Below are 20,028 nucleotides of genomic sequence, written 5' to 3' on the forward strand. Positions count from 1 at the left end.
CGCGCTATCTCAGAGTCTTGAATTTCCTCTTGTTTGTCATTGATTTTATTTTTTTGTGCATATTGTAACTGTCGTATTTTCGTTCGTATTGTTCTATTTCCCTGCATTCGTTGGAAAACCATTTTTCTTTGGCTTCTCGTTCTTATGATTTTGTGGATCTGCTGGTATTTTTCTTCATTTTTATTCTTAAATTTACGTCTTTCGTCCATCATATCAATTATCTTATCAGACATCCATTCTTTCTTCTTCCGTCTGTCACGCTTTAATAGAGTCGCGCATGTTGTTTGGATTGCTTCTCTCGATTTATCCCATCTCTCTATTATGTCCGACGTGTTCTCGTTAATGTCGTTTATTTTCTTTCCTAGTTGTTCTCGTACTTTTATTTCGATTTTTGGGATATTGAGTTTCTTAATATCAATTGTGTTTAAATTAGATCTTTTCTCGAGCCGTTTTACTCTCATGACCATTCTGCATACAAACAGATTGTGGTCCGTAGGAACATCGGCACCTGGGTACGTTTTTGATGATTTTATCATGTTTTTATATCTTGTTGGTACTGCTATATAATCTATCTGATTCCTTATGATGTTGTCAGGTGAGTCAGCGGGGGATTTCCATGTGTAAAGTCGAAGTTTGGGGAGCTTGAAGAGTGTATTACTTAATAGCAGGTTATATTCCTGGCAGAAGCATATAAGTCTATCACCTCTATCGTTTCTCTCTCCTAGGCCGAAGTTACCCACGATCTCATTCACCTTGCCTCTGCCAACCTTTGCGTTAAAATCTCTCATCACTATTGTTACTTCATGTTTTTTTGTCATTTTCATCAGGCTTTCCAGTTGTTCATAGAATTCTTCGCTGGTTGCCTCATAGCCAAGCCTCATGGCTTTCTTTAGGATAGATAAGGAGAATAAATATGATGTACACAATTTATGACCTTTAAAAAAAACACCATTTATTTTAATACCATATAAAAATATACAAATAAAGATCGTGTTCAATTTATTATTTATTTCTCAGAACAAAAGAAAACTTAATTTTGTTATCTCACTTTTAAACCAAGTTATTTAATTTACTGTAAAAACTGTTCTAATTAACTTTCTTAAAAAAACAAACAAAATTTTATTATGTTCCAATTATATGATTTGTGAATTCGAATGCTTTTAATCAATATCTTTATGGGTTTAAAAAAACATTGGTAAAAATACAACGCTTATTTCACAAATAATTTGACTGACTTTTTTTATTTACTCTCTTCGATGTTTCCAACTGACACTGATTTAGCCTCCGGATTGTGTTTCTGCAAAACAATACAATTCTACAAACACGTGTGGCTCTGCTTCCTCCTTCCAAAACTGTTACACAAAACAGCACTAGTTCAGATTTTCTCCAAAATTAAACCTTCGACTTGTTTTAAAATAAAAATAATGGCACTCTTTTAGCAAAATGGTTTTCCCGCCTCGACTGGTTATCTCGTACAAACTCTATATAAATTTTCTTTCTTTACTTACAGAGTTAGGAGTCTCTTCGGACACAAGGAGTTTGGGATTCTCGACCTGGTCTCGATTCGCCTTCAACTATTCTGCTATGGCCAACTTAACCCACAAACAACAAATTATACTTATTTTTCACACACTGTTCTCAAACTGGACTTCTCGTTCTGCATGGTACAAACACAATGATTGAAATCTCCTGGTTCACTTTTCAAATCGTCTGTCCTATTTTTTTATCCTCGTTCTTCCTAGCCAATCACACACATTCATTCTTCTTAACTATCTTCAAAATTTCCTATTTTTAAATTTTAAGAAATTAAGCGTGTTTTACCCACTCAGGCTTTTTCCTAAATTAACAGAAGATAATACCGACTAACCTTTCTTTTGTGTCTACAGGCAAATCCATATTTGTAAAAGATAACGTCTAATTCATAGTATTAAATTCGAAGAAAAATAATATACAAACCATTGTCTATCAAACATTAATTTGAAATTCTTATCTGATACAAAACCATGTATAATTATTTGTTATTAAACAATATTTAAGACTTTTTAAATAACCCCGAAATGTTTTTCCTATACAAATTGTTCTTAGAAACTATTTACTATTGAAATCCACTGTTCCCCGACAACACTTCTTAATTATAAATCATTAAATTTACAAATTTTTAACCTATACAGGGTCTTGAATACTTATGATCGCATGGTATTTTGCATACAAAAATTTATTTTATTCTTAATCTATTTTAGAATCATAGCAACATATACATCAGGTGTGTTTGAAAAAACTTCTCAAATGATTAAACCTTGACCTTGACAAAAACAAAATATTAAAAGTATTGATTTATAAAATTAATTTTAACATTTCTTTTAGTACTAGTACTAGTACTAGTACTAGGAAAAACATCTGGTAAAGAACCCATAGTGAAAAAGAAACTTAGTGGTGAAACGATGAGGTGTAACAGCAGGAGAGAGAAGAAAGAGGCCAGAAAGAGGTGTGACAGGTTTAAAAAAGAGAAAGATAAGGACATACATAAGGTGGCAAAGAGTGAAACAAAGCAAGCTGTAGCTACTGCTAAGGAAAAAATGTCTGCACAGTTGTATGAAGAGTTGGAAACACGCGAGGGGGTGAAAAAATTATACAAAATTGCTACAGTAAGAGATAAGTCATCAAAGGACTTGACCTACGTGCAGCAGATTAAGAACCGATGTTAAATTAAACCATAGATGGTATGAGTACTTTAGTAAGTTGCTAAATGATGAACACCAGAGGAGAGGCAAAAGATGGGGGATCCCAAACGAGAATGTAATATCGGGATAGCGAGAGATGAAGTTGTCGAGACGTTAAATAGGACGAAAAAAGGTAAGGCAGTAAAACCTGATGGAATACCTGTGCAGGTTTGGAATTTGGAAGGCTCTAGCAGAAGAATGGGTATATATTTTGTCGCAAATGATGAGTAGGATATATAAGGTAGAAAGAATGCTTAATGTATGAAGAGAAAGGGTGAGAGGGAGAGAGAGAGAGATAGAGATAGAAAGAGGGAGAGTCTGATGGTATCATTGTATAAAGATAAAGGGGACATTTAGGACTAAAAACTATAGAGAGAGAAAGTTAGTGTAGCACACAATGAAAATTTGGTAGATAACTGTAGAGCAAAGGTTCACCAGAGAGATATCGATAGGATAAGAACGGTTTGCGTTTATGCCTGGAAGAAGGACAACCGATGCCTTGTTTGCGTTATGACAGTTGATAAAGAAATACATCAAGACAAAAAGAGAGCTATATTTAATATTTATAGATCTTGAGAAGGCGTATGACACAGGTTCTAAACAAGAGCTGTGGAGATGCATGAGAGAAAAATGGGTTCCTGAGAAGTACGTAAGGCTCCTGAAGGATATGTATGAAGGAGCGTACACTAAAATAAGGACTGCCGTCGGATGGACCGAAAATTTTCCAGTGACGGTTAGTGTGCATAAATGCTCTTCACTGAGTCTTTACCTGTTTAATCTTGCTATAGATGTACTGCCAGAGAAAGTAAGGGAGGAGGTCAATGCTCTTTGCTGATGATATCGTGTTAATAGAGGAGAAAAAAAAGAAATGTTAAAGTACACAGTGTATGTGCTTGGGAGGAAAAGAAGTGGTTGGGTTCGTAAAACTGCTTGGAGAAAAACTAGGACAAGTGAGAGAATTTAAATATCTTGGCCCCTACATGATGGAAAATGGGACACTAGATCGAGAAATTGCTTACAGGATATAGGCTGGTTGGTTTAAATGGAAGCGGGTAAGCGGGCTACTTTGTGATAGAAAGATTGAGGGAAAGGGGAAGGGCTTAAAGGAAAGATACACAAGATTATGGTGAGACCCGGATTGGCGAAAAGCGGTGAAGGGTAGCCTATAAAGAAAATACATAAAAAAGAAATGGAGGTAGCTGAAATGAAAATGTTACGGTGGATGTTGGGTAAGATATTAGAGAAGACATTAGAGAGTAGAATACTATGTGGGATGAAGGATAGAGCTGTTAGGTTCTAAGTTAATGGAAGAAGAGGTAGAGAAAAACCGAGGAGAAGATGGAATGACTAAGTTGCAGATAACTTAAGAGAGAAAGGTTTAGTTGAAGAAGACCCGATGGACAGAAATGAATGGGGACGAAGAATAAGGAACAGCGATCCCTGAAAAGAGAAAAGCTAAGGGAGAATATATATATATATATATATATATATATATATATATATATATATATATATATATATATATATATATATATTTATATATATATATATATATATATATATATATATATATATATATATATATAGCCCCAGGTAGCTGTAGCTTCCTCCGTGGTTGGCGTTAGTTGTTGCCCTGGAAACCATCAGTTTCTTCTAACTCTAATGCCACATTGGTTGCATTGGTCCTGTAGTGATCCTTTCCCAAGTTAATATGCTCCTTTTCTAACTTGGCTGAACAATAGTCAGAAATACGTATATAGGGTTGCCTTTCATCGATATACCATTTTTGGTTTTCAGTTTTGCGAGACATACCATTACTTTTTACTTATATATATATATATATATATATATATATATATATATATATATATATATATACATATATATATATACATATATATTCTTTTTTCTTATACATATATATATATATATATATATATATATATGTGTGTGTGTGTGAGTTTGAAAAAACTTTTAAATAAACAAAATATAAATATTTATTTACAAAATTAATTTTAACATTTTTTTAATCTCTTTTGGTTTTTTTGATCTTTTTACAAAAACACTTTTTACACAGAACATAAATAGTTATAAATGCAATGCCAACTACAATAAGTGCAAATGCAATGACATCTAGTAGAAAATACTGGTACCAGGTAAGATCTAGTGCTGCTACACGTAAGTGAGGAGCCCCTTTGTGTTTTGCAATATATTCTATCCAGTAAATAGCCAAATCCATAGGTTTCACAGGGCGATCATGAGATAAAGCTGATAGTTTTCGTGCTGTTTCCAAATATCTGCAACCAAAATAAGTAAATAACATATTGCCGTTATCAATATTTTGTTTTTAGGTTTCAGAGTAACAAGTCTCAGTTTAGAAAATATTCTAAGAAGGTCTAAGGTAGTAGTATGGCGTTTAAAAGATTAAACCTAAATGAGGAGGACATTTACAATATATTAAAATAACATAACCAGTGGGGTGTATATTGTAGGTATTAAATATTATATTTTATCAGCTTTCCCGCACGTATAATGTTGCACGAAATACACGTAGAGGGCTGGATGGCCCATGGTTATTTTTTACGGACTTCTCAATGTTTCTGGTATAAAAGCCTTTGTTATACTTATATAAATTAAATTCAAAAGAAAAAAATACAGATGCCTTAGGAAAAATATTTTTAAAACAACTTTCCAATGAACTTCTAGTGGACTATATGAAAGTAATGCCCTATTTCACCAACGATACCTAAATATTTAAGAATTACCCAAGTGGGCTTAGACACTTCCTAACTCTAAAACGGATTTCACCATACGCTAAGAATTGCCTATACCGCTTAAGCAGTATCTTATGGTAGGATACGTTTTGCGATCTCCTTAAACATTTTAGGTATTACTACTTATAGTTGAAAGTGAGGTTATGTTTTTACAGTTTTGACGGACGTACTTGTGAAGTTTGTGAATAACTTGCTTTTTACCTTAATTTGTCTGTTGTTATTCTGTAGTTAGTTGTATTTTTGTATTATCCTATATTGGTTAAGTGTTATTCATGATATCTAAGCACTACAATTTATCGAAAACCTGGGTCAGTCCGAATCGTCATCTGATTCTGAAGAAGAAACAGAAAGAAGACCTCGAGTTATGAAAACTTTGGACGATGTGGATCTTTTTCGACGGTTTCCAATATTTAACCCAACATTTTTTTGTGTATTGTAGCAAATAAAAAATGATTTTGAGTTTATTACAGACAAGTATGTGCAAATTTAAATACAAAATGTTAATATATTACACTTCATTTCTTTTTCAGAAACAATTCTTTATCCATAAATCAGCTATTGCAAACGATTTTATGCAATTGTTATTAAATTTTGCGGTCAGCACCGCCAAGCATGATCTTTCGCTTTATTTGTAGCACCATCTGTTTTTTTTATTAAGCGGGCTGGATGCTGATGAAAATCAAATAATTTTAATTTTTCATTATATGTGAAATTTACAGCTCTTTTCTTTTCCTCCATTTCACTATACGTATACAAATAACTTACAAAACTAAACAAACTTAATTTTAGAAATAGCTAACCCAAAATAAAATAACTATAACATTACAAAACTGAATAAAATCAACTTGGCAAACAAACAATTTAATAATAACAAATAGAAAAAGTAAGGTTATGACATCTATTCTTTTTTTTTATTTATCGACAATACTTCAAACGTACCAGAGTTAATACCTAAGAAAGAATTTCGTAGATAAGCTATTCTTTTAGTTGTGAAACGCTATTGTTTCTTGACTCCTTTCGTAAGGAAGTTCCTTTCGTTAAGAATTATTTCCGAAGACATCTTTTTAGATATCATTGGTAAAATCGGGCATAATAACATTCACAATATTTGCAAAGAGAAATACGTCGGCTCGCAGCTAGAATAAGTGGCACTGAACTTGTAGACAAAGTGGAAGTTTGTTAAAAATAAATGACGCGCTATCTCAGAGTTAACTATCGGAAAATGCGTTTTCATGTCGTTTTTGTAAAAAATTTATATGCATGGAGCAATATAGTATCTGTGTGTAAAATGTGTTCAACGAAATTAACTCTAACTAAAATATTTCAGGAAATTCTTTTTGGATAATGCTAATTTGGATAAGTTTACTTGAATGCAATAGTTCTAGGCAAATGCTGTTATCTAAATGTAGGAAATAAACACTGATTACAAAAAAAAAATACATAATTTTTCTGGGTCTCTCAGACCCAACGTGCCTATTCGAGTAAGTTTCTGTCACTCGTCTTCTGCAGGCTTAAGGACTTTACAACTCTCGACAATAATTTTTCCACACTTGTGTTTGGTTCTGGATAATACAGTAAATAATATTGTTTTATTACATGAATTTGATTTGATGTAGAAAATTTATGAAACTCTTTGCTACAAAAAACAAAATCAGAAATTGTACAGCAGTTTAAAAAAAACTTTCTTTCATTTTTTTTTGCATGGAACCCAGAGTTGCAAACTATGTTGCTACAGCCGTCAGGGGCAAAAATGCCACTGAACCTCTTAAAATCATACGAACAAGCTGAATTTTGTCAAAAATTTAATTTTAGGACGCCAAAAAAGATGCAAAAAAGTTTACTACTTTTACCCCAGGGCTTTTCCCTATAACCCTCCTCGTAGAGGGGGGAAAACGGAAAAAAAGTCGATTTTCCAGGAATGTGTAAGCCATAGAAAAAAATATTTCAAATGAAAAATGTAGCTAAGATAATTTAAACAGGAATGTTTATTAGAATTTTTTGTGTAAAATAAACCGTTCTCTCAGAAAAAAACGCTTGAAGCGATCGGTGATTTTTAATGTCAGTTACGCACTCGAAATCAATGTTTAACAAAATTTGTATTAACTCGGCGGTAAAAATTTGATATCTGTCGATCTGAGTGTCCTATCGATAAAAATTAAAATTCGTTTTAAAGGTAAAGAGTACAGCTTTTGTATACAAATGTTGTATTTTACCGCAAATAAACACAGTTTTTATAAATGTAATAAATAAATAACCGTGGCGCAATTTTTACCAGTTGATTCTCATGATATCAATACCATTTATCATTTTCATTGAGTAGCCACTAACGAGTTTTAATTATTATTATATATTATTAACTTAACTTCTGCTGCGAATTACACCTAAAATTGTCTTCTTGGATGCATTTCCTGTGACGTAACATCCTTTGTTATTTAAACATTTTAAATTCTGCGTTTTTAGTCATATTTCAAATGCCTCATATTGGTTGCCACAACTCAACATTAAAATTTCATATTATAGGTTTCTAAAAATGGTTTGGTCTCTAAAAATGGAAATTTCGCTACGACCCGTCAATGAAAATGATAATTTTTTTTGATCTTACGAGAATCGTTTATATATTAAAAATATTTATAGAAACTAACTTCATTTGCAGCAAAATACGAAAACGGCATACGAGAGCTGCAGTCCTAATCTTTACAACGCATTTTTATTTTCTATAGGACGCTTTAATCAAAAGATATCGAATTTTACCATCGAGTTGATACAAATTTTATTTTCCTTCGTCTGTAACGCCCTGTCTAGTGGACAGAAAAAATTTTTTTTTTCTGTTCCATCCGTACGCCTATAGGTTAGGGGTCTCCCATTTTAGGTATTCCCGGAAAGTGGTAGTTTGTATTCAGACAGCTATAAACCGCTGTTAAACGATTATTGTACAGCGTTACAGACGACGAACATATTTTACGGTAGTCTTGTGTTGTGCTTAGGCGACGTTTTGTAAAGAAATTTTTCCATTTCCAAACTTTATTAGTTCATTATGAATTATGAAAACGAACAGGAAAGGTTACAACGTTTATTTGATGATGTTTTGAGTAATGAACTAAGCGATCCAGACGTAGATCCAGAATACAGTGAGGAAAGCCTTTTAGAGGATAACGTAGAAGAGCAGTTAATTTATAGTGACACGGAAGATCATTTAACTGATAATAAACATGATATCAGTAATAATATGTTTGTTACGAGACATCGAGTACCTTGTTTTATAGCCAAAGATGGATCCAGATGGAAAAAGCATGTTAACGAAAAACCAAATGTTAAAACTCGCCAGCATAATCTTATAGCACACTTACCTGGACCGAATGGTGATATCAAAAGGGGTAAGGAACCATCTATAACTTGGTTATATTTCTTTCCAAACAATATTTTGGAAAAAATAGTGCAATATACAAATGAATTTATTGTTTCGAAAAAGTATGATTCCATACAAAATAGAATCTACAAGACTACGGATCTAACTGAAATTAAATGTTTCATAAGGTTGTTGTATATATCCGGTGCAAATTAAAATAGCCGTCAAAATTATCAAGATTTGTTTGGCACCAATGGCATGTCTATGGAGATTTATCGGTTGACCATGCCTGAACGGAGATTTCAATTCCTTCTTACCCACATTCGTTTGGATAGCAAAATAACTAGAGAAGAAAGAAAAGAGACTGATAAATTTGCCGTTTTTAGAGAAATTTATGAAGAATTTGTTTCAAACCTTCCTAAATATTTTCATCCATCAGCATACCTAACATTAGATGAAATATTAGCAGGATTTAGAGGGCACTGTCCATTTCGGGTTTACATCCTAGTACCAAACAGGTATGGAATTAAGATTTATGCACTAATTGATGCTAAGTTGTACTATATTTATAAATTGGAAGTATATCTTGGCAAGCAGCCATTGGGTCCGTTTTATGTAGATAATTCGAACTTATCTTTAGTCAGCCGTATGATTGAGCTAGTTCGTAATTCTAATTGTATTATTACCCTGGATAATTTTTTTACAAGTTTAGCTGTAGCGGAAAAGTTATTAAAGGAATTTAAACTTACCATTCTAGGAACTATAAGAAAAAATAAACCACAAATTCCTGCAGAACTAACTTCTCTGAAACGGAGAGAACATAGTTCCATGTTTGGGTTTCAAGAAAAAGCTACTCTAGTTTCCTACGTACCTCTTAAAAACAAAAATGTTATATTATTATCCACAATGCATCACGATGACAATATCGATTAAAAGACAGGTAAACCAGAAATGATTGTAATTATAATAAGACTAAAGGTGGGGTAGATACTGTTGATCAGATGTCTGAGACATATAATTGTGCAAGATCAACTCGACGTTGGCCTTACGTCTTCTTTTTTGATCTTTTGAACCGATGAACCTAGTGGCAATTAACTCATATATTATTTATAAAATCAATACTTAGTCATATATGAAGCGGCGTGTATTTCTGGAACTGCTGGGGTATGAATTAGTCCAATAACACCTTTTACGAAGAGCCCAGCAAGATAATCTCCCCAGAGCTCTTCAATTGCGGCTAAAGGAAATCTTTGGCCTCAACGTCCAAGCTGATCCACTAGATCAAAATAAAACCCATGGAAGATGTAAAGATTGCGAAACAAAAAGAATAACCGTAAAACTAGGTTTAGGTGTGAAGTTTGCAACGGATTTATCTGTCTAGAACATTCGCATTGTGGTGACTGTTGTCATGACCATAATGTAAATGAATAATTTCAGTTTATTCTTGACGGTAGCTTAATGTTAGTATCACTATTTTTTACTTTAAATATTACTCTTTATTAGCAGAAATGTTTTTTTGTTCCTACCTTTATTTTTTTTAATAAAATCGTAATTAAACTAATAAGCACTTTTTTTTAACTTTTTTACTAGCAAGATACTAGTTAAAAAAAAAACCCAAAAAATGTTATTCGTAAACAAAATTTATTGTCAAAGGTTTAAACTTTTCAGTTATTTATTAAAAAAATTAAAAAAAAATTTTAAAGCATGATTAATATTTCGGTTCGTGGGACTGGAATTTACAAGAAGTGAGGGGCGTTACAGGAATTTTGGTTTTGAAACACGTTACCGAAGAAGGGTTAACATTGATTTCGCGAGCGCAACTGCCATTCAAAATCGACGGTCGCTTCAGGCGTTGTTTCTGAGGAAACGGTTCATTCTACATAAAAAGTACTAATAAACATTTTTGTGCAAAATTATTTCAGCCACATTTTTCATTTAAAACATTTATTATTGCGGCGCCAAGATTCCTGGTAAATCGATTTTTTTTGCGTTTTTACCCCTTCACGAGCGGGATTTTAGGGGAAACTCGGGGGTAAAAGTGGTAAACTTTTTTGTATGTTTTTGTAGTCCCATAATTGATATTTTCGGCAAAATTCAGCTTGTTGTATAATTTTTAGGGGTCAAATATCAGACGACTGGACTATGTAGTTTAATAGGCAACAGAAAATTTTTAGCCAAAAAACATGATAAGAGCTAGAAAAGTTACTCGTAAGAAAAAAACAATAATCTGTATAATCTTATAAAAAATCTGTCAAATACTTACTTGTAATCATTTAGTAATTTATTAACGCATTGGTAAGTCGTTCTTCAGTTATTTGTGAAAACGGTATTTTAATTCCATAACCTGCATGCTCTGCTTTAGCAGCATTCATTTTTTGGTCTCCTAATACTGGCAATACTAGAACAGGAACTCCATAATGTACAGTCTCCGTCAAACTAAGAAGACCTCCATGTGTAATAAATAGTTTGACATTTGGATGAGCTGTAAATTATAAAATTTATAGATATCAAAAGTACAAGAAGATAAAAAAGTAAAGTTCGAGTAACCTTCTGGCGCAAGCGCCCCTAACGTAACTTAACGACTACTTTCGTAGCCGGGACCGACGGCTTCACGTGCCCTCCAAAGTACGGTGACAGCTCAGTTAAATTAAATACGGTGACATTGAAAATTTTGTCGGTGCGGGGATTCGAACCCGGACCCTCCAGCTTGTTAAGCCAGTAACATAGCCACTGAGCTACGCCTGTCACCACAAGAAGATTATAAATAATAAGTTAATATAATAGAATATTTTAATATGTATATTTGTTGCATATATTTTGTTCATGAATTACAAACTAAATGGGACAATCTGGTGCACATGGTCTGGACTAAAACCAAGAACAAACAATTTTATCTACAGACCGTGTGTACCAAAAGTGACCACAATGTTTTTTCCTTGTCTTAATGGTCAGAACGTCAAATTGTCATGCACCCACAAAAACTAATATAATTTTGATGTCGAAAGGACAAAAAATCCTTTGGTCTGAGACAAAAGGAGCGCGTTTATGCTTTGGGGTTTAACGTATTAAAAATAAAAATGAAGGAATGTACTGTTTTTTTTATATTTTTTATTGCAAATGACTACGCAAATTAGTAAATTATTTAGCGACGATAGGATCACTAAATACATTCTTGAAAATAAACAATGTGTCAAGAACAGCTAAACGGCGAGTCTACGAGACAGTAATCAGACCCACAGTGATGTATGCCAGTGAAACGTGGACTATGAACCAGCAGGAAGAGAAGAAGGTAGAGATCTGGGAAAGAAAGGTGATCAGAAAAATCTTTGGAGGAATAAAGATGGGAGAGAGTATTTGGAGGAGACGAACGAATAAAGAAAGAATGAGGATGTAGGGAAAACCAGCAATTACGGCAAAAATACGAGTCCAAAGAGTTAGATGGTTTGGTCACCTAATATGAATGCCAGTGAATCGAAATAAAACAATGCTAAAGGAGGGAGAAATAGGAAAAAAGGGAAAAGTACGTCCAAAGAAGAAGTGGTTGAAAGCAGTAAAGCAAGACTTTTCAGAAATATGCGTGAAAGATAGACGAGAAAATAGAAGAAAGACAGAAAGCAAGGGACCGAATAAAATGAAGGGAAGTAAGTTTTTAGAAGCCAGAGGCCTACATAGCCTGTAGCGCTGTTATATATATATATATATATATATATATATATATATATATATATATATATGTATATATATATATATATATATATATATATATATATATATATATATATATATATATATTGATTTATAGTAGTAGTAGCAATCGGTCAGGAAATAAAACTCTATTTGTTCAGTCTCAATATTTCGTCACGATTTTGTGACTTCTTCAGGAGAAAACTGTAAATTTATTAGAATAATTAATGATTATATGTAAACAAAATGAATATTTTAATACTTACAACTATAAGAATGAAAATTTAAATTTTTTTGGCATATCTAAATAAATGACATATTTGTTTGATTTTATTTAGGAGTTATGGTAACCGCAATATTTTATAGAGTGAATTCCCGTTGTACAATTTTCAGCGAGTAGGTTAAAATAAACAATTACTATGACAGTATTATTCATTTTATAAAGTGGAAAGATGGAATTAATAGTACAGAATTGAGAAAGAATCAGGAATACGATAAATTGTAAAATTGTAAATTGTAAAATTGTAAAAGTTAGTGTTATAATATATTATTATTACAATAGAGCTTTAATAAATAATCCACAACCAGTTTCATATAAAAAAATACCTTTCATAAAAAATTTAACAGACCAAATTGTCCCACTTTTCAAAACATTTCCGAACATTAAATTAATTAAATACAATCCACTTCTAAATTCAACGTTATTCTCAAAAATAAAAGTTAAAACTCCAAATTCATTAATGAGTAATATAATTTATAGAATAAATTGCAGTCAATGTCAAAGTTGTTATATTGGTCAAAGTCAACAGTGGCTTAAAAAACGTGTCACTCAACACAAAAGTGGCTGTAACATACAAAAAAACTCTTGAAGACAGGACATAACTTTGTTAAGACATAACTTGTTTGACATAATAATGTAAAAATCTTGGAACAAGTTGATAATTATAAAAATCGGCTTTTCCTTGAAATGGTACACATTAATAAAACTCCTGAATCTATCAATTATAAGACACACACCAATCATTTAAGTAATATCTACTGCAACATACTAAACAATATATAATATGATAGATCTTAACCTTTGAACACAAACTTAGTAATTCTCTAGTAACTACCTATAATTTTATTACATTCCTAAATATCAGTATTGCAGTAACTGACTACATACCATCAATTACATTTTATAGATCAATTTATCGTATTCCTGATTCTTTCTCAATTCTGTACTATTAATTCCATCTTTCCACTTTATAAAATGAATAACACTGTCATAGTAATTGTTTATTTTAACCTACTCGCTGAAAATTGTACAACGGGAATTCACTCAAAAAATTTAAATTTTCATTCTTATAGTTGTAAGTATTAAAATATTATTCATTTTGTTTACATATAATCATTAATTATTCTAATAAATTTACAGTTTTCTCCTGAAGAAGTCACAAAATCGTGACGAAATATTGAGACAACAAATAGAGTTTTATTTCCTGACCGATTGCTGATACTATAAATCAATATTTAAAACAGTACGGTCGAAAAAATAATTTGAAAAATATATATATTTATATATATATATATATATATATATATATATATATATATATATATATATATATATATACAGTGATAAGTGCCTTAAGAACCGGCAAAATAATGCAAAAGATAGAAAACATAATACGTTGTGAAATAAAAAGTAGTAGAGGTGGGAAATTATCGATAGAAACTTCTAATTTACATTAAATTGCCTTAGGACTATCGATAGTTTCCCACCTTTAGACGTTAGCTTATGAGCTAGTTGACTTCAGTCATAATATTACAAGTTTGACGTCGAACATTTACATTTTTTAAAGTTTGCATAAAGTAAAAACTGATTGAAGGCAATAAAGCAAATGTAAGTAAGCAGTTTAATTAGTAGTAATTTGATAATTAATTCTGTGTTGACGAATACAGAATAACAAGCTATGATAATTCTGTATTGAGAAGAGTGTATGCGACTCCTCAAATCATAGTTTATTATTGATCAATACTTTAATTTTGGATAAAAAAATACTCCTACTTAAACTGTTTTTACTTACATTACGTGATACGTATTACTATGACTGAAGTCAACCAGCTCATAAGCTAACGTCTAAAGGTGTGAAATTTTCGATAATTCTAATGTGATGTAAAGTAAATTATAGGTTTATATCGATAATTTCTCACCTCTACTACTTTCATCTCTTTTTATTTCACAACGTATTATGTTTTCTATCTTTTGCGTTATTTTGCCGGTTCTTAAGGCACTCATCCCTGTATATTAATACACGGTTATTCACTAAGGAAAGCCAGGATAAAATTTGAATGACCAATATTGGCAATATCATTACTTAGAAATTTTGACAGATTTTAGGCATATTTATACTCTGAAAAAGCAATAGCAATATGTTGAATAGAATTTTAAAAGTTAAAAGTAGAAATCCATCTATCTATATAAAAGACTAGAATGACAACTAACACTTTTGTCCGGTAGGATAACCCCTAGCGCCACCAAGGAAAAAATCTGAACTACCAACTGACATTTCAATCTACCGAGTCAGTCATATTTTGTTTTTAAAACGATACGTTTAATTAATAATATTAATAATTTTAATATTATTAATAATATTAATTACGTATTAATATAATTAATAATACCAATAATTTTTTGGCAAAATTGTCAAAAATATGGTTGCTGTAATTTTAAGATAAAATTTTTGAAACAAAATGATTTAAAGTTTTATGTGGGTTTGAATTTAAACATCTAGTACCACCTAGGAAAGAAATCTGAACTACCAACTGACATGAATAAACTTATCTGACAGATCAAATGAAAGACATGGATCCGGTATTAGAAAAATTAATAAAATCGAAGAGTATGATACTGAATGTTTATAAACTTTGTAAGAGAATATATTATTTAAGTCAGAATCGACATTTTTATTTTTGTAATGATTTTAAGAGGTTTAGATTAAGTAAACCGACAGTGATCTATATTCTGAGAATAAATTGTTCTTTTCTATTCTAATTCTTAAAATTTACAGTAAATCATCTATAGAATATATAAAATATTAATTTTAAATTCTGACAATTTCGTGATCGTTTTTGGATATGTTTTGTAGATACCTACCAAGTAGGTATAAATAATTCTGTATTGATATTGATAAGTTTAAATAAAGATAATAGAAATGAGTAACTTGAAAATTTCGATTATACAGTGAAGTCATTTTTAAGGAGTCCAATAAGCAATCCACGAAGAAAATTTCTATAATGAAAAGAAAAGGTTTAGTTGTGTAGTTCTTATGTATTACGACGGTATCATCAGCGTATCGGATGTTGTTTATGTTGGTTCCGTTAATCTGGATTCCACCTTGAACCTCGTCTAATGCTTTTCTGTATATAGATTTCGAAGACAGATTAAATAATAGTGGTGATAAGACGCAACCTTGTCGCACTCCTAGTCGGATTTGTATATCTTCAGATGTTGTGTGCTCTATTTCAATTGTTGCCATTTGGTGCCAATATAGTTCTGAGGTAATTTGCAGGTCTCGTTCGTCGATTCCAGTTGTTGTTCTCAGAATTTCTATCATCTTTTTTTGATACTGCAAATAAATGCTTTTCGATAATCAATAAAACATGCATATACATCTACATACATGTCTCTGCATCGTTGTGTTAACACCTTTAAGGCAAAAAAAGATTCTCGTGTTCCCATTACTTATCTTACAGATAAGTAACCACAACATAATTCGGCGTGAAAAGGCGGGTACATTTTACTCTATAAATAAAAGACGTTAGGCCAGCAAAGGCACCAGGATTTGATAATATTCACCCTGAATTTTTAATAAATTGTGACAAATATACAAAAGTGTGGCTGGCTCGATTTTTCACAGACATCATGGTAACTGGAAATATTCCACAAGAACTAAAGCGCTTTAAGATAATAGCCATACTAAAGCCAGGCAAACCTGCCGACAACCTAAAAAACTACAGACCAATTGCGCTTCTCTCTGCCATCTACAAACTATTAGAGAGGCTTATATATAACAGAATCAGTACAGAACTGTTCCAGGCGATCCCAGTCGAACAAGCGGGTTTTCGACCAGAACGAAGCTGTGCAGACCAGGTAATGTCACTCACCACCTACATCGAAGCGGGTTTCCAAAGAAGACTTAAAACTTTAGCGGCATTTATTGATCTCTCGGCAGCTTACGATACAGTATGGAGAGAGGGCCTTATATACAAAATTCTCCGTACAATCCCCTGTAAACCAATAGCACGCCTAATAGATAGCATGCTCAACGACCGAATGTTTCAAGTAGTGATGGGCACAGATATCAGCCTACCAAAGAAACTTAAGAATGGCCTACCACAGGGTGCTCTCTCCACTACTATTTAGCTTATACCTAACAGATATGCCGGAAACACAGTGAAGAAAGTTCGGATACGCCGATAACTGGGCCCTCGCTACACGATGCAGAATACTAGAAACGTCTGAAGAAGTTCTGACGGCAGACTTATATATATATTGGGCAAATATTTTCGCAAGTGGCGACTTCAACCAAATGCATCCAAAACAGAAGTTAGTTGCTTTCACCTGAACAATAAACTTGCTGGAAAGGAACTCAACATACGGTTTGAAAATACCACACTTACCCACAACAAAACACCGAAGTACCTGGGCGTAACACTAGACAGAACGCTATCATTTAAAGAGCATTTAATAAAAACTGCCCAAAAGTTGAGTACAAGAAATAACATTATACAGAAGCTCTGCGGTACCACCTGGGGAGCATCGGTTTCCACTCTCCGCTCTACTGCCTTAGCCCTTGTTTTCTCGACCGCTGAATATTGTGCTCCAGTCTGGCTACACAGCCCACACGTAAAAAAGGTCGACCATCAGCTGCACAGCACTATGAGGATGATAGCTGGTACAATTAACTCAACTCCCACCCAATGGCTTCCAGTATTAAGTCACATCCCACCTCCACATTTACGACGAGTCGACGCACTTACACGTGAATACAAAAAGATCATGAACAATATAAACCTGCCGATCCACCAAGATACCGAGGATGCACGAAATACCCGTCTCCGTTCTAGAAAACCACCAATGAAAACGGCAAGAATGATACATGAGGAGTTCAACATCACGAATGCATGGTCCCAAGAATGGAACGAATGGCAAAATAACATGCCCTGCATTACCCACAAGCCACCAGGTTTTGATCTTCCACGCAAAACATGGTCCACTCTAAATAGGATCCGAACCAGACATGCCAGATGTGCATACATGCTACATAAATGGGGAAAGAACCCGTCTCCTCAATGTGACTGTGGGGAGAACCAAACCATCGACCACATTATTCAAGAGTGTCCCTCAAGATCCTACAATGGTAGCCCTGAAGACTTCCTGTTTGCAACTTCAATTGATTATATAAATACACTTGATGTTTGTTTGTAACTATTTAAAGTTTGTTAAATACCTATATTACTAGTGTTTGTGTATTTGTTCTAAATGTGTTGTAATTGCCATACGATAAATAAATAAATAAATATAAATAAATATCGTTCCTCCAGATAACTATGTGTTAGATAGGACAATATTTTTTTGGAGGAAAAAAAACCGACCCTTTCATGCAAGAAGTTTATTATTATAAAAATTTAATTCTTATTTCTTTTGAAAGTTTGTTCATCTTAAAATACTGCTTGCTAATTTGGTGATCGGTAAAAAATATAATAAAAAACTCAAGCTTTCCCAACAAATGAATTGGCAAACTAGAATTACGCTGGTTTTCGTATAATTTTGAGCAAGTACAAAAAAATTGAGTGAAGTAAATGTAGATGGCAATTGATTGAATCCCCCATCCCATGATGACGAGTAAAATCACTAGTTTCAATATAAATAGCCACAAGCATTTTTTAGTTCTGATGCCAAGTAACACTAAAAAATTTTGTCAAAATGAAAACTTCTATTAATAATATTTATAAAAAAATATGCACTGACTTACCTAAAATATCTTGTTGAGGTAACCATTTCCGAATTTCGACATTTTTCGGGGGTTTAATACTTTCATCCTCGTATTTCCACAGTACCTTGTGCGGTAGTTTTCCCAAGGATTTTACAATTGCCTGCTTTATATCTGGTTTAATATGAGAACTTTTAACATTAGAACCCAAACTAAAGTAGATTACACCTTCTTTAGCATTATCTAACACATTCTTCAAATCTGTTGGCAAATCTCTGGGTTCCCCGATATGAAATCCACCAATGTTAATCATATTTGGTACTAAAGGTACCGCTTGTGTTGTGCTTTCGTGAGCGTTTAAAAATACTAGAGATATATTGTTTGAAAAATTTTCATTTGCACAATGGGGAAACTTTGAGATTGCCATTTTATATTGATTTTGATGTATTGAAAAATACAACAAAACTCGTTCAAATAGTACTAAAACCGAATTAAACGCCCTTTCCCAGAAATCCATCTTTTCTGAGTACTGACTGAAAGTATCTGGAATGTATGACGGAGGCGCAGGATTGCCGACATACGGGTTGATCCAAACGTTTGCCCCCAACGTATTTAATAATATTAAAGGAGCTTTATAGTGGCATTGTAGAACATGCAAAGCTTCCTGTTTAAATTGTTCGAGAATTATAACGTCAAATTTTTCGTTTGATTCCAGAAGTTTTTGAAGATTTGGATGGTTCAACGTGGCATTGGTGCTTCGAGTCATAAATTTGTTAAAAAACAATACCTGTGTAAATAGATTCATATTTTCAAATTTAAACATATCATCTATGTCAGCTGCTTCTAAAGCTAAAAAAAAAAATTACAATTAAAAATTAAAAACTAAACTTGGTATATCGATTATTAGTTACTGGTTAATATAAATTGCAAATTATTAGGCACTGAACAAGTAATGTACATTACAAGACCGAAAGTAGTGTTGTCAGGTCGAAGTTACGACATACATCTCAAACTGACCCTTTGGAACTTTGCTGTCTGAGAATAGGTGTGCCTTTTTATATCTACTATGTCTCAGTCTGAGACGTGTTAGGATTACTTGGGGTTTTCTGCTCGTTGCTGTGGATGGTCACGGTGAAATGCAACTTTTAATCTGTTTAACTTTTAAAACGAATTTAACTTAACGCACTTAATACTTTGTTTATGAAAAGGGCTTTTAAATCACCTGTCACACTTCGATATTCAATCTCTGATTCGATATTACTGGTAGAATCGTAAGCACTTATATCTGGTAATTTATTGATTTCGATACTAATGTGGAAAGGCAGTGGCAAATCTAGATATTTGCCTTAGAAGGGAAACTTTCAACTGGGAGGGGGGAACTTCCAATGAAACACCAGCCAAAAGACATAAAAGGGATAAACCCAAACTACACAAAAGACATCAATAATGGGGTTTCTTTAATTTTGGACTTTCTTGGGGGAAGGGGGAAATTTCCCCATTATCCACACTCTGAGATAGCGCGT

The 20,028-nt window shown here is 32.7% G+C and overlaps 2 protein-coding genes across 2 annotated transcripts; one reads left to right on the plus strand and one right to left on the minus strand.

The window, feature by feature from the left end:
• Positions 1-2,774: 2,774 nt before the first annotated feature.
• On the plus strand, positions 2,775-3,555 carry LOC140432002 (uncharacterized). Its single transcript, XM_072519866.1, has 2 exons — positions 2,775-2,922; positions 3,290-3,555. Exons 1-2 carry the CDS (start codon positions 2,775-2,777, stop codon positions 3,553-3,555), a joined length of 414 nt encoding a protein of 137 aa, XP_072375967.1.
• A 1,137-nt stretch (positions 3,556-4,692) lies between these two features.
• Positions 4,693-19,344, minus strand: LOC140432003 (UDP-glycosyltransferase UGT5-like). Its single transcript, XM_072519867.1, is given in 4 exon segments — positions 4,693-5,017; positions 11,104-11,125; positions 11,128-11,322; positions 18,548-19,344. Coding segments are annotated over 4 exon segments (1,269 nt in total). The 5' UTR covers positions 19,329-19,344; the 3' UTR covers positions 4,693-4,746.
• Between the last annotated feature and the right edge of the window lie 684 nt (positions 19,345-20,028).

Source organism: Diabrotica undecimpunctata, unplaced genomic scaffold (assembly GCF_040954645.1).
Source record: "Diabrotica undecimpunctata isolate CICGRU unplaced genomic scaffold, icDiaUnde3 ctg00002500.1, whole genome shotgun sequence".
Taxonomy (NCBI): Eukaryota; Metazoa; Arthropoda; class Insecta; order Coleoptera; family Chrysomelidae; genus Diabrotica; species Diabrotica undecimpunctata.

Coding starts and splice junctions, on each gene's coding strand:
- LOC140432002 (XM_072519866.1), top strand. CDS start 2,775: ATGGGGGATCCCAAACGAGAATGTAATATCGGGATAGCGAGAGATGAA. Junction 2,923..3,289: donor AGGCTCTAGCAGAAGAATGG/GTATATATTTTG, acceptor TAATATTTATAG/ATCTTGAGAAGGCGTATGAC.